This window comes from Peromyscus leucopus, chromosome 2 (assembly GCF_004664715.2).
Source record: "Peromyscus leucopus breed LL Stock chromosome 2, UCI_PerLeu_2.1, whole genome shotgun sequence".
NCBI classification, from domain to species: domain Eukaryota; kingdom Metazoa; phylum Chordata; class Mammalia; order Rodentia; family Cricetidae; genus Peromyscus; species Peromyscus leucopus.
In genome coordinates, this window is record NC_051064.1 from 73,797,414 (window position 1) to 73,812,736 (window position 15,323).

Below are 15,323 nucleotides of genomic sequence, written 5' to 3' on the forward strand. Positions count from 1 at the left end.
ATTCATTATTAATACCTTTTATTCTCCCTCAATGTACTGTTTCAAACTATTCATTTATTTGGTAGACACTTGTAGAAAACTGTTATGTGCCAGATACTGCTAGAAACTGAAATATAATTACAATGGTTAATGTGTTCTCTGCCTTCAACCAGTAAATAGACATTCGATATGATGTATAGAAAGTGATTGGTTTAAAAAAAAAAAAGTACAAGGAACTAAGGATTTGTACCAGAAAACCAAATTAATCCAGGTGCCAAAAAGAAGTCTATCTAAACCTCTCACTCTTCATCTCCATGGCTGGATCCTGCTCTGTGTTAATAATTTTCAAGCTGTGTCTTATATTTCAGTCACTTACAACTTAGCTTATCTCCCATTTTGCTCTCTGAACTATTTGAAGTCAATGACAGTATCTTCACTTAGTGTTATTCATCGTTCCATTTTTTATTGAATGAGGACAAACTGAATAGAAAGAACTGATTTGTCCTAAAATCACAGCGGAGTTAGTGAGGGAATCATGGCCACTTTTCTTACCAGTTGATCCAGTACCAGTATGCCGAACTGCTTTTTAAGACAGTCCTCCCAAAGAGGGTATGTTACACCAAACCTTTAACAACCAATCCAACACCACCCTCACAAATAAAAAAGTAAGGTGAAGCACCCCCCAACCTGAAATAGAAATGGGATTTTCTTTAAATATTTCATGGTGAAGCCCACACTGGGATTAAACACTGTAAGACAATCAAACATGAATACCTTGAGTGTAACTTTTACTGTCTGAGTATTAAGAAAGACTTTCTTTGGGTAGACTACTCATGCCTTTCAAGGTTATTCCCTGAGTTATGGTATGCTATTAGAAGTTTTGGCTCTCTTAAAATACAGTAGAATATGATAATACCTACTATACTGTCAAACCTACATTTCTATTCAATAGGGAACATTTGCTCTCTCCCCAAGCCAGCTGTCTGCTCTGCTACCAAAGGCAAATATCATGAAGTCATTGCCAGGAAAGCCAAGTCTCTTGTGCTTCTGACTTGAACTCTGACTTTTCTGAAGTCATGTGAGCACAGTGCACTTCTTTGTGAGAGCTCATCCAGGATGCTCTCCTCACGAGCCCAGGCAATGGAAACCTTTTTCATGCAGCCTCTATACTTTTTATATGACACTAAATATGTTCATTTGAATACTTTCCCTTCTTCTAAAGAACATCTTAATGACAGCACCACATTTCATTCACTTTGTCACCCAGGAATCTAGAGTACCCTAGGATGACTAAAGGAATGTCATATAAGTGGATGTGTACATAAACTAATGAAATAACACAAATATATTTGTTCAAAATTTGGAAAAAGAATCTAGCCTGCTAGATTGACTTCTAAGTGCTCAAGAACATAAAGATTAAATAGTACCATAAATGTATGTTTCCATATTTATAGTAAATTGTGTTTTTATACATTAAAAAGACAAATGTAAATATATCTATCTCATAGGGTTGTAATTGGAGATTTTATTTTTAAAGTAAATTCTTTGACATACCATTTTAGTTTGTGTTAAATAGGGAATATAATAAGATTTGATGGTCAAACAAAAATTAATAAATTATGAGAATGTATTATTACTTCCTAATTCCAAGAAAATGTCAACTCCCACTCTAGAGATGGGTTAGAGGGCTGGAGAGGAAGCTCGGTGGTGGAATAGATGCTTAGTAGGCACAAGATCCTGTGTTCAAGAATCAGCACCATGAAAGAAACACTCTCCAAAGCACACATTAGGGTTAAGTCTACTTTATTCTATATATCTACATAAAATATATTATATATGTTCATCTGTGTTACAGATCTCTATAGCATTTTAGAGCCAGAAAGCGGAGCATGAACTCACTTCAAATGTTGTAATGTTCTGAGCTTTACTGTCCACTAATACATGACTCACTGATGTATGTTTTCCCAACAAGTCAACTAGAATATATAACAAGTTAAGGGATCTAGAATTCCACACCCAACTGTTTGGTTCAGACCCTCCTTTTAAATTATTCTCTCCTTGGTTCTGGACTGATCACTCAGCTACCCTTAGCCTCAGTGGAAAATTACAAAGTGCATTAAGATATAGTGGTAAGCTAGAAGTTTTTGTTTTGTTTTGTTCTTTTGGTTTTTCAAGATAGGGTTTCTCTGTGTAGCTTTGCACCTTTCCTGGATCTTGCTCTGTAGACTAGTCTGGCCTCAAACTCACAGAGATCCACCTGCCTCTGCCTCACAAGTGCTGGGATTAAAGGCATGCGCCGCCCGCCGCCACCGCCGCCACCGCCCCCACCACCCCCACCACCACGACCACCGGACAAACTAGATTTTTAACCACATAATGATATTTGTTCTTTTAAATATGTTAATATAATAAATTATATATTTTTAAATTTACAAACACACATATTTAAATTTTTCCCCATGCATTACACAACAGAACAAATCTCAGCAAATGTTAAGGAATTAGTATCTTATAGAAGATGATTTTTTTTCAAGTTTATGTTTTATCATACGATTTCTGTTAGGCCACATATAAAGAATTAAATAAATAAATAAAAAGACTATAAAACTTTCAGTTGATGAAATTTATGACTAAGCAACAATAATATTAGGTAAGGCATTACCTATCCAAATTCAGTAATGTATCAGCATTTGCAGATTCATAGAAACACACATCATTCTAAACAAAATCATCACATTATTCTAGCTGGATTATTTTAGAATGAGAGATGAATTTAACATCACATCATCTGCTATTGGTAGTCTACAACATCTGCTGTGGGTAATCTAAGCTATTAAATTGTTTGAAATTTTAGTTGAAGTAATTTTCTAGATATAGAAATAGATGAATCATTAAATAATAAGTCAATATGAGGGGCCAGTGTTGTAGTTCAATGTAGAGTGCTCATCTTAGCAGGTCTGGAGTCCTGGATTTGATCCCCAGCACCACAAATGAGAGAGAGAGAGAGAGAGAGAGAGAGAGAGAGAGAGAGAGAGAGAGAGAGAGATCTTTTTTTTAAAACCAACACGTCAAATCATATCCAGAATGACCAGTAGTCTCCTTGATTCCAGGCTGACGGGAATATAAGGGAACAGATAGAACTGCAGATGATATTTGATGGGAGGAGAAGGTTTCGTTAGCATGTGCAAGGCACTGAGTCCAATCTTCAGTACTTGAAAAAGAAGTATTAGAGGGAACAAACAACAAAGTCCGTCTTTCCTCTTCTCATGAGACTGAAGAGTCAATATACTATTGGAATGGATCAAATAATCTATGAACACTTCTAAGCAGATTTTAATTATATATTAATTTTTATCAACCCTAGAGAATTACAATAAATATAGATTTTTGTGTGTAGATAGACGGAGCTATAATTAATTATAGCACTGACATCCATAAAATGTTTATTTAGGGGTATATTCCTAATAAGTAAAATCACCACAATTTTTTTGTCAAAAAAGACTTAAAATGTTACATAAAGGAATATTCAAATATATGAAATGATAGGTTACATGACTTAGTGGGAGCATCTAAATCAGAAAGATGCCCTTTCTCCTCAAATACATCTATGTATTCAATCAATAAAATTGGAATAAAATCCCACTATACATTAAAAAAACAAATAAACTTATGACTCAATAAAAGTGCAAATAATCTTTTAGAGAAAGAAAACCAAGTATAGGATGGACTCATAATACAAATCAAGATTTTTATGTAGATATGAAAATTAAGACAGATTGCTACTGACAATACGATAGTAAAATTGGACCTCACTGTAACTAAAATGATTCAGTAGGTAGTGTGTTTTCTGTGCAAGTATAGATGACCTGAGTTCAGATGCCTGACACCCACAAATAAGCCAGGCATGATGGTGTGCCCTGTCACTCCAGTGCTGAGGAGGCAGAGGCGGGCAAATTCTAGGGGCTTATGAAATAGCCATTCTGGATGAAACAACCAGCTCTAGGTTCAATAAGACACTCTATCTCAAAAACTAAGGGGGAGAAACAATTGAGGAAGATTATCTGAGGCTGACCTCTGGCCTCTCCAGGCAAGCACATTCACCATAGGTATGTATATGCACACGCACGCACGCACGCACGCACGCACACAATAAATAAATAAATAATAAATAAATAAATAAGACCAACACAAGATAATACATAAGTAAATGTGTGTAAAAAGCAAACAATCTGCTAATTAAAAGTAATTAGAGAACTAGAGAAATGGTTCAGTAGTTAAGAGCACCTATTTGCAGCAGATCTGAATTCGATTCCTAGCACCCATGTTGAGCAATTCACAACCATCTGTAACACCAGCTTCAGGGATCCAAATGCCAACTTCTGGAGTCTATAGACACCTGTACTCACACATGCTCACATATGCTCATACCCCAACACACACACACACACACACACACACACACACACACACACACACACACACACACACACACACACACACACACACACACACACACAGGCACAAGATTTAAAATAAAATAAATATTTTTTAAAAAAATTAAAGAAGCTATCTTATGATATTGAGGCACAAATCATGAAGGAAACAAACCTCACTATCCAACAGAACATAATAGTCAGAGTACAAGGTAGGAGTAGAAGACTTAGAAATGGCACTTTCGAAGTCATTACTTATAAATAATTCCTGTCCAGTGTATGTAAACACACTATATATTAATACTGAAACCCTGATTTTGAAAAGGCAGTAGAATGAACAGGCAATCCATGGGGCTAGAAATGTATGAGGCCAACCATTATATAAAAAGATACTCAGGCTTATTAGTAATGAAGCAACAACAAAATAATACAATAATTAAATATAATTTAATAACCGGACGATTGGCAAAAAAACTAAATGTTTGGCAGAACTGAGTGCTGGCAAAGACTGAGGCAAGGGGAAGTCTGTTGGTAGGCCTGCTAATTGGTGCAACCATTTGGGAGAACAACTTGGCAACATGTAATAAATTTGAAAATGCAAGTACTCCCTGCCTAATAATGCTATTGTTTGGTGTATTTCTTTCAGAAAACTCTTGTTCTGTGTCCACAGGAATGTGAACACAATTGTTTAAAGCAACATTGTTGAAAATAGCAAACAAAAGTATTAAATATCAATGATATTAAAAGAATCAGCCTAGGTTCCCATTATATACAGAATGGCCACTGGAAGTATGACTTGTTTATAGAATAGTACACTTATGGCAGTGAAAATAATGAACAGAGTCTATTTGTACCAATGTGGATAATCTCAAAACAATGTGGATGAAGAAAAAGCTACACAACAATGAATATAACATTAAAACCTCCGCCAAGCAATGGTGGTGCTCACCTTTAATTCCAGCACTCAGGGAGACAGAGGCAGGTGGATCTCTGTGAGTTCTAGGCAAGCTTATTCTACAGAGTGAGTTCTGAGACCCCCAAAGATACACAGAGAAACCCTGTCTTGAAAAACAAAAGACAAACAAACAAACAAAACCTCTTTGAGATTTAAGATGTGTAAACCAGTGTAATATACCAAGTATTGAATGATATAAAACAAATAGATATAAAAATAAAACATAGCCCAATGTAGCATTTGACAGAAATGAAGAGGAAATCTTTATATATTTGTTATTGATTTCTCCACACTTTTTTGTGTAATTGATATGTCTTCTAATTAAAACAGCTGTAAGTCTCTGGCACTTCTTCTCAGGCCTGAAAAGTGATTGTTTCCTTCCTTCCCTATTCTTGGCTCCAAGCTGGTATCTGAAGTGCCTAGGCATTACCCTCTGATTCTTAGCCCTAGGCTAGACCAGGATGTTTGGGATCCTCCTGAGCCAGAGGAAGCCTAAGTGGTCTTGCCATCATATCTTCCAGCTCAGACAGTCTGGGTGGTAGGTTTTGACCTACACCCATTCTTAGTAGAGAATTTTAACTATAGTGGCAGCTTCTAACCTGTATAAAAGTCCAAGCCAGGAAGAGTGAAGAACACATTCCTCATTAAATTGCAACTATGGATTGGAGATCTAAGCATTACACTTCTCCCAAATTCTATTTCATAGATGAATAAATGGATGCTCAGGGAAGCACTGGCTTCCCAGGGCACTGAGTCAGTGACAGTATTTAAAGAAGAATGTGTGTCTTCTGATTTCTCTATCTTTCCACTTGGACTTCATATGTAAACCCTTCTAGGCTGAGGATTCTGACTTTTGACTTCCTGTCTGTTGTATTTTCAAGTATATAACCGTTGGAAGCTTCTATAATTAAAGGAAGCACTGTCTTGGGATGTGGTTATATGGAAGTCATTCAAGTTTCTGCCTATGGCAAAAGCTACAGGCAGGTAGTGCGTTCTCTCCTTCATGTGCCAGTGTCTTCACAGGAGAAGGTGTAATAATAACAACTGCTCAAGGAATATTTGTTCTGGTTGAAAATATATGCACAAAGTATAACATATGTCTGGTAAGTAGGAAACAAATTGAAACTATAGTTACAGTTGTTTATCTAGAAGGTAGAATTTTAGAGAAATAAAATACAGCTTGAAAACAGAGACCATTTTAAGGCATATGATCCATGATTGCTGTGATATGAAAACTATAGGCTATTAATAAAGAATAAGGGACTCAAAAGTTTCCTGAAAGAAATAAAGTAGGGTGTTACCACAGTGGAAAGAGGTCTGTCTTCTATTCTTCCTACGTACTGATGCATTTTTCATTCCATGTCTTCATAGAAGCATGGGACACCAGTAACAAACCCCAACTTGAAAATCAGCCTCCAGGAGTTGTAATGACTTAATTATGGGTTTCTATAGGTTATAATCATAATATTAACTATGTATCAACAATTTTAAAATATGCATTTGAAAATGAGCACAAGTATTTAAACCTAAGGGTGCTTAGACATCTTCTGGGTTCTTAATCTTCTTTTCTTAAATTTTATTTTAAATTTATTCATTTCATTTACATTCTGACCACAGTTTCCTCTCCTTCTTCTCCTCTCATTCCCTCCCCTACCTTTCCTCTACACCTGTCAGTCTACTCTTCATCCATTTCTGTTTAGGAAAGGGCAGGCCTCCCATGAAGACCAACAAAACATGGCATATCAAGTTTCAATAAGCACCTCCCCTTGTATTAATGCTGTGTAAGAGTCGGGCGGTGTTGGTGCACACCTTTAATCCCAGCACTTGGGAGGCAGAGGCAGGCAGATCTCTGTGAGTTCGAGGCCAGCCTGGTCTACAGAATAAGTTCCAGAACAGTCAGGGATACACAGAGAAACCCTGTCTCGAAAAAGAAAAAAAAAAAAGGCAACTTGCTATGAAGAATAGGATCCCCAAAAGCCAGTAAAAGAGTTAGAGACAGACCCTGCTTCCCCTGTTAGGAGGTCCCACAAGAAGATCAAGCTACTCAATTGTCCCATATATGCAGAGGTCTAGGTTGGTTTTTTATATATATTCTTAAGATAATGGTGTCAAAATCTAACCAAGTTTCCATGTGTGAATATACTATATACTTGAGATATAGTTTGATATAAGTTGGCATGCAACTTATAAACACACACACATACACACACAAACACACACACACACACAGAGAGAGAGAGAGAGAGAGAATATTACAAAAGGTTATATTTTTAATAAGAGAGAGAGAGAGAGAGAGAGAGAGAGAGAGAGAGAGAGAGAGAGAGCGCAACAGAGAGCCATATTCCCAGTTCATACTCCAGCTGGGTCTATCACTCACTAGGTATCTTGGGCTAGCTTTGAAATCATGGCAATCTTCTTCTCTCAGCCTTCCAAGTGCTGGGATGACATATGTGGACCACTACACCCAGCCTTGTAATACCATTTTTAAGAAAGACTATTGAGGAAATCATGCCAATGAGAAATGAAAGCATTTTCCTCAATAACTGGAAATGCAAACCTAAGGAAGATATGCCATTTGAGACAGTTGTACAGAAGCAATGGCTAAGTCCTGGAAAGACTGTTTTAAAATGGTATGCAAAGGAGCCACAAAACAGCCTCTTAAATTAACTAAATAATCCATCACATGTTAATGGTAAATGCAAAAGTAATCCTAGATAGAGTTTGAACTGATGGTTAAATATTAATGAAGGTTAATGTTTTCAATGATAAATTTAAAGTAGCATTCCAAATTCTGTGAAAGAAATCAGAAATGGTCAAAATAAAATAATCACATCTCAGATGAAATTTGAGAGTTCTAGTTACAAAAACGAAAGAAAGAAAAGGGAGACAAAGGAAAGGAGAAGTTTTAGTTTAGTAGCAAGTTGCAGGGTGCTGTGGAACCTTCTAGGAGGCCACAAGAACAGGACTAGTAGACGTAAGAATGTTGAGGGGAATGAGTTCAAGAAACAGCTAGAAGCTTCTCCCATGCTCAGCAGCAGCTGAAAGGAAGGACCTGACACTAGCTTCCTGCTTTTAGACCAGCTGTTACAAAGATTCTAACTTCCGCCAAACTAGTAAAGTCTTCCACACTCACCAGTTTGTCTTTCAAAAAGAAAAATATCCAAGTTCTTACGAACCTGTGTTTAGCATTAATTTTAAGGTGAATGAAAGAAAAATGTAGTTTTATTACAGGAGAATCATGATCATTTAATAGCAATTTACCTCTCCCTCCTTCGTCTTTCTACTGAAGGGTGATTCACATTTCTGTTGCCCTATCTGGGAACATAGGATATCAGCCCCTGACTCTGATAGTTGTTATTAGGCTTCAAAGGGATGAACAAGAGGCAGACACACAGTTGAGAGAAGGGCTATGAAAATTTCTTCATGAATTGTTGTGCACACTGCTGCTTAGTGGGTCACTGGGTAGAAGTCAACAGGGTAAAGACCTGGTTTGTAAAATTCTCAGAAGTTAGGGTGGGTTCCCTTGAAAGAAAGTGAGGTGTTTGGCACTGTGTGTTTTCCAACTAAATGATACCATACAAGATGAAGTGTCTCAAGATTCTGCAATACAAGAAGCCGATGGTAGACCGGTTCTTCAGGAATTTGCCACATCAGGGTTATATATATAATTTGACTCTTCACTGTCTCTTCCCCACCCATTAAAGAGTTCATAGAATAATTTCAGGGACTGAGAATGTTGCTAATCAGCCATTGATAATAATAGCTCAGCATTTTCTAGCAATTCATCATGAGTTGGGGACACAAGGTGCACTGTTTACATTCTCACATTCTCACATGTAGGAAAATACCATAAGGCCAAGTTTAGAATTAATTTTAAATAGGCTGAGAGAGATTGAAAATAAATATATCCCATGGCTTTCTGGATAAAAGTGATAAAACCAGGACACAAAAAGGTGTTTGCTCACCTGCAAGTTGGTGACTGCTGAGGCATAGGAGGAACTTGACATGAAGATGCTACAAAAGAAACCAAGGTAGGGGTAGAAGGAAAATGCCCACAATAGATTAGCCCATCACTTTAAATATTTCAGTTACAAAGCATTTGTCCTGTTACACAGAGACAAACACACACACACACACACACACACACACACACACACACACACACACGAAAAATAACTCAAGAAGCACTGTTCATTTTGGCAAGCTATTCTGCAAAAGGACCCCACCTGTGACACAGGATGTAACCTGAAGCAAATTTCCTACTTTATTTTGAAATGTTATCACATTTTAATGTACCTTCATATTTTAGAATAGGTAAGCTTATAGTAGAACTCATGTCATATTTATGTAATGCCTTCAAGTGTCTTAGACCCTCATTCCCTCCCCTCTCTTACTGTACTTTTGGAAGAGTCCCTCAATAGTCAAGGCGTAAGTAAAGAGTCAATAAAAGGGGTATTGTGGTGATGTCCTTCTGAGAGTTTACAATGCAACCATCATTTATCTGTGCAACATCCCAAGATATTCAACAGATCTCTTGCAGAATCCCTAAGGGTGTTTAGTTTGCCCCCAATATCGATAGCTGTTTCAGTGCTGCTAAAACAAATTCCCTTTGGGGATAATGTGCCTATGATTTCCACCAAGGTTGTGTTCTTCACAGGAATCTTCCATTGCCCACAAACTCTTAACTATCACTACATTGAGTGTCAGGAAACCTTCCCCATCCATTGTCCGTGCACCTGTTATCTTGTTGTCCTTATTCAAACATCTCCAGCCTTCATAGCAGCTGAAATAACAGATGGGCAAGGAGATCTTGAGATTTCCTGACATCTTCCTTCTGTTTATGAAATCTACCTCCTTTCCCTCTGGAATCTCCTTATTAACCTTTTGTAATATTTCCCATAGTAAGTTTTTTGTCATAAAAAATGAATAATTGGCATATAGGTCAATGCAAATGAAGGGTAGCATATCCCTTTGAAAACTGTCTATCAGGAAATATGAATGGAGATGTGATCATGTAGAATTGACACAAGCATACTTTTGTGTTAGAGGATAATTGGCAGTAGCCAGGTTCCTGGGTGAGGAAGCCTGGACAGGCCCTGGATGTCTTAAGCCAGAGGAGAGATGCAGTTTTGGCATGTTGGACGTCTGGCAGGTACCAGCCTCTGGAACTGTTATTCTAGGACAAGACCTCTCTCTTCAAGAGATGTGGTTATTAGGCAGGCCTGTGGGGATAAAGGAGAATATAAGTTATTACTCAATGGCATGCAATTGGAAACAATTGGCTTAACTTCTCTATGTCTCATATTCATCATCTATAAAAACAACATAAAAATATGAGTTCCAATGTAGGGTTGTTTTGATTCTCAAATAAGCAAATATATAGCAAGTGCATAGCCCAGGGCCAAGATTCAATTAATGAATGCTATTGTTACTTAAGTAAAGAGTAAGAGTCATGGATAGGAATGTGGGGAGAAGAGGCTAGTTTCTAACAACACAGCATGAGGAAAAGGCTTTCCCATATTCAGTGGGGTACCTACACAGGTCTTTAAAGGTGAGGAAATGGTCAGATGATGTTCAGGGGACTTGATATGTTCCCTCCACTTTCTGTGATTTTGCCTAGCTAGTCTTTTCCCAGGATCTCTTCTTCCCACACACTCTCATCGCATGGATCCCATACTCCCTGCTCTGCTCTTTCAAGGATTTCTATGAAGTTCAAAGTCCAAAGCACTTAGGACTCTACAGTTATCCGTCTAGTAAAGGATGTTTTTATTGGTGTACATCATAATGTAGTCCATTGTGTTGAAAAAAGAAGCTTAACCCAGTGCATAATACAGATCATTTTATTACTACAAGTGCCTTTGATTTAAAAAAAAAAAAAAAGGCTGAAAGAGTGTACTTAAAGGAATCAATATTTCATTCTCTGCCTATCAGCCCCAAGCACTGCATTTGTTTTAACTAACAAGTTCCTTTACATTTTCCAGGGATCTGAAGCTTGGCAGTGTGTACCAGTACCAGATCATCACCATTTCAGGAACTGAAGAGAGTGAGCCATCGCCGGCTGCCATATACACCCATGGAAGTGGATACTGTGGTGATGGCATTATTCAGAAGTAAGTAGGTCCACCCAGTGAAAAAGGAGGTTTAGGAAAATGGTAATTAGGTCAAGAGATGGACAAGGTGCTTTACTGGGAGAGTGTAGGAAATGCTTTCTGGTGCATAAACTCTGAGGCGCCAGTGTTCTCCAATAACCTGTTAGTTGGGCTTTAAGCCATGTGCTGACTTTGAAAGAAAACGCAATGATGTTTTCTGGGGTCACACACATTTCTCAAATATATAGTATATGATTTTACCAAAGATATTACTATGTGCTTCCTTCCATCTGCTTTCCATCTTGGTTGTTTTTTAAATTAGAGGTGTGCACCACCACTGCCTGGCTTAAATAAATCTTTAAAAAAAAATCTTAAAAACATTTCTTTAAACCAGGCATGGATTTGCACTTAATCCCAGCACTTGGGAAGCAGAGGCAGGCAGATCTCTGAGTTCAAGGCAAGCCTGGTCTACAGTTTCAGAACAGCGAGGGCTACACAGAGAAATCCTGTCTTGAAAAAAAAATCAAAACAATTTTCTTTTCTTAAAGCCACATTTCAATTTAATATCTCTCTCTCTCTCTCTCTCTCTCTCTCTCTCTCTCTCTCTCTCTCTCTCTCTCTCACACACACACACACACACACACACACACACACACACACACAAATCATTTGAAGTAGGAAGACCCACCCAACTTCTAATCTGGATCTTTGACATGGGATGATCTACTCTTAATCTGGCCTACATACAATATCCTCTTTAAAGTGGAATTTTGTTCACCAAGCTTCTCTGCTTAAAACATATTCAAAGCTTCCCTTTTATATTAAGTGAGCATGCTAATAGCTGAAAAAAAATATATTTCTTTGCTGGCTACCTTTTACATCTGTTAAAACTGCAATCATCAATTCAGAAAATAGGCCAAAGCTTCACAAATATAACGAAGTATTGTAACATACAATATTGAAACTATAAGCAGTATACAATATTCTAGAGTGAGTAGAGAATCTGAAAATGAATACACTGCAGTGAATGAATCAAGATGTGAAAGATTTTGGTCCAACTAGAAATTATGATTGCAAAGTATCAAGCTGTATGCAAGAAGAAATGCATCTTATAGGGTGTTCAGTCTATTCATTGCCTGGTCCTTGAGGCAGGATACATACATCTGCCAAACAGGAACAAGAAGTCATGAAGCCTTACCATCAACTTCTGATCGATTGTCTTCTAAAATAAGCACAAAACAACCAGGCGCTGGCACAAAATGGAGGTTTTCTTTATCCTCTATAAATGAAGATAAGATCAAGCATCATTCTAAATTCAGTTTCTTATTGCTCCCATTGCTAGTATATTTATTTTCAAGTGACACTACCACTAAAGTCTAAAACAATTGGCAGGTTTAATCACATGCACTATGTGTGAGATGGCAAAACAAGCTATTGGTAAATTCCTTCATTAAATGGCACTGTTGGGTGTCACATAATATTTTTGCAACACGGGATTACAATTGCTATTCCCGTTGGAGGATGGGTAGTCTGAAGAGTGCATTTGCTTCAGGCTTGGATGAAAGCACTGATGTGCAGCCTGTAAATTAGCTCTCAGGTGTGGTACGTATGTGAAAGAGAAGTGCTCGATGTCTATGGCTTGTGCTTATCTCTGACAGTAATGCCAGAGGGAAGAGCAGTTTGATTTGTTGCTGGTGATTGTGTGGTAGGTGATGGAAACTGGAATCCTCCATATTGGGAAGAAAGGAGCAGCTAGGACTAGATTTGTACTTGTAAAGGTAAAAGCAGTTTAAACTCGAAAATCCACCCAAAGAAACATAGGTATTTCACGGCAATATGCTGTATTTTCTAAGGTTTATTTCTATTGCGCATGCTCATGCTTCTGTGTGTGTGTCCACCACATGCATGCCTGGTGCCTGCAGAGAGTCTAGAAAAGAGTGATGGATTTTGGGACTAGGGACAGTTGTGAGAGCAGCCTGGTGTAGGTGCTGAGAACTGAGCCTGAGTCTTCTGTCAGAGGAGCAAATGCTATCAGCTATTGAGCCATCTCTCCAGCCAGAGCAGTATGCTGCTTTCTGATCATGATTTAACACTGAAAGAAATACATGTTGCAGTATGATTAGGTGAAACCCAGTTAATTCCATCTTTTCTGTTGACTGTGCAAAGGGATAGTAGTATGCATCAGAGTCCCTGCCCTACAATAAAGTATGTCAGTGACTCATGGAAAGGTTATAATTCACAATTTGTAAACTTAAAAATGACATAAAGAGGACTGACAGCCTGGCTCCGTTGGTATAGTTCTCTCCTAACCTGCTTGAAGCCCTGAGTCAGATATGTATGAATCCAGCATGGTGGTACATACCTGCCCTGGAGGTGGGTAGAGGCAGGAGGATCAGAAATTCAAGGTCATCTTCAGACATTCAGTAAGTTTGAGGCATCCTGGCCTCATCTAAAAAAAAAAAAAAAGACATTTTAAACAAAAAAGTTGACATATTACCTAACTAAAACATGCCAACTTTATATTTACTAGGCAAAATATAGTTTACATTAGGAAGCATTTTTGCTCTTCTGAAATAAAGACCCATGTAAGCATTGTGCCCAGCAGATAAAGGTAATTAATTGCCAAATAAGCATGAAAACCCTGACATTGATCCCCAGAACCTACATAAAGGCAGGAGAGAACCAACTCCACTAATAAACACAATAATAATAATAATAAATTTTAAAGAGCTGTGTTTTATGATTAAATCAAGTTATTTAACACACAAGAATTTTCAATCATACTTTGCAGTAAAATAACACACACAAAAATTAAAGTACTTTTCTCAAGCATTCACACCTATTAAAAAGTAAAACCAACATTTGTACTAAGGACTTGATTCTCATCTGAATTCATCTCTTCATTTTAATGTGAGAAGAGATGGTTACAAAATTAGTCAGTAGAGGGGTGACTACATGCCATCTCCCTTAACCCTTATATGTCACTGGGCTGCTAGGATGATGAAGAATCTGTCTCCTCCTTTGGCATGTCACAGACTACTACAGGAACTCCAGTGTTAGGCAAAGACAGTCAGTTCTGTGATAGATGAAGCAAGATGTCTGTGAACACAGAGAATGACGCCTACCCACTCCAGCCTAAGAGGTCAAGGGAGGTTTCTCAGAACTGTTCCATCTAATGATAGACCCATCATGCCTAGAAGATATTTGTGGTGACCCTAAAGTTTTGCTTAAACCCAGGAGACCATACTGTTTGGGTGGTGATGGAAGGTGTGTTGGAAATAATGTTCAGAGCTTAGGGAACCAGTCCAGATCCAGGGCAAGGGTGTCTCCCTACATAACCCACAAAAATGCTGAGAGGCTGAAGGTCACTGGTGATATCAAGCCTGTGAGGTTCACTGGCAGAGGATGCTGAGGACAGCTAGGAGTACAAACCTTGTAGCTCACAGTTTTTCAGACAGGAGAGAACTTGGGTGGCTCCTTGGAGATCAATACAATGTCCTAGGTCATCTTAAGGATTACTAAGTCCTCTCCTGCTATTCTGACACCTCCTAAAGACAACAAACATTGCCTGGTGTTAATTGCCCCTAGTAAAAGGAAAAGTCTGAGACCTGTTCCATGCTGTGACAGTTCCCAGCTGGTCTCCAAGGAGGGAGAGACAGCTGCCACACACTCTACAAAGACCTCCCAAGGCAAAGAAGGAATGGGAACTGACTCCTTTCACATCTGCTAGGTGCTGCCCAGCATGCTAGACCCTTTAAGTCATGCTTTGTTGCATGAATTTTAAATGGTCTTATTAATAAAACAAACCCAAAGCCAGGTATTGGGGTGAACGCTGGAAGATCAGAGAGACAGAACAGGTCACAGCTT

The 15,323-nt window shown here is 38.1% G+C and overlaps 1 protein-coding gene across 1 annotated transcript in view; it reads left to right on the forward strand.

The window, feature by feature from the left end:
- Positions 1–15,323, forward strand: part of Pappa (pappalysin 1) — a 252,295-nt gene that overhangs the window by 110,073 nt on the left and 126,899 nt on the right. The window contains 1 exon segment of the mRNA XM_037202665.1: positions 11,349–11,477. Within this exon segment, the coding sequence (XP_037058560.1) occupies positions 11,349–11,477 (129 nt within the window).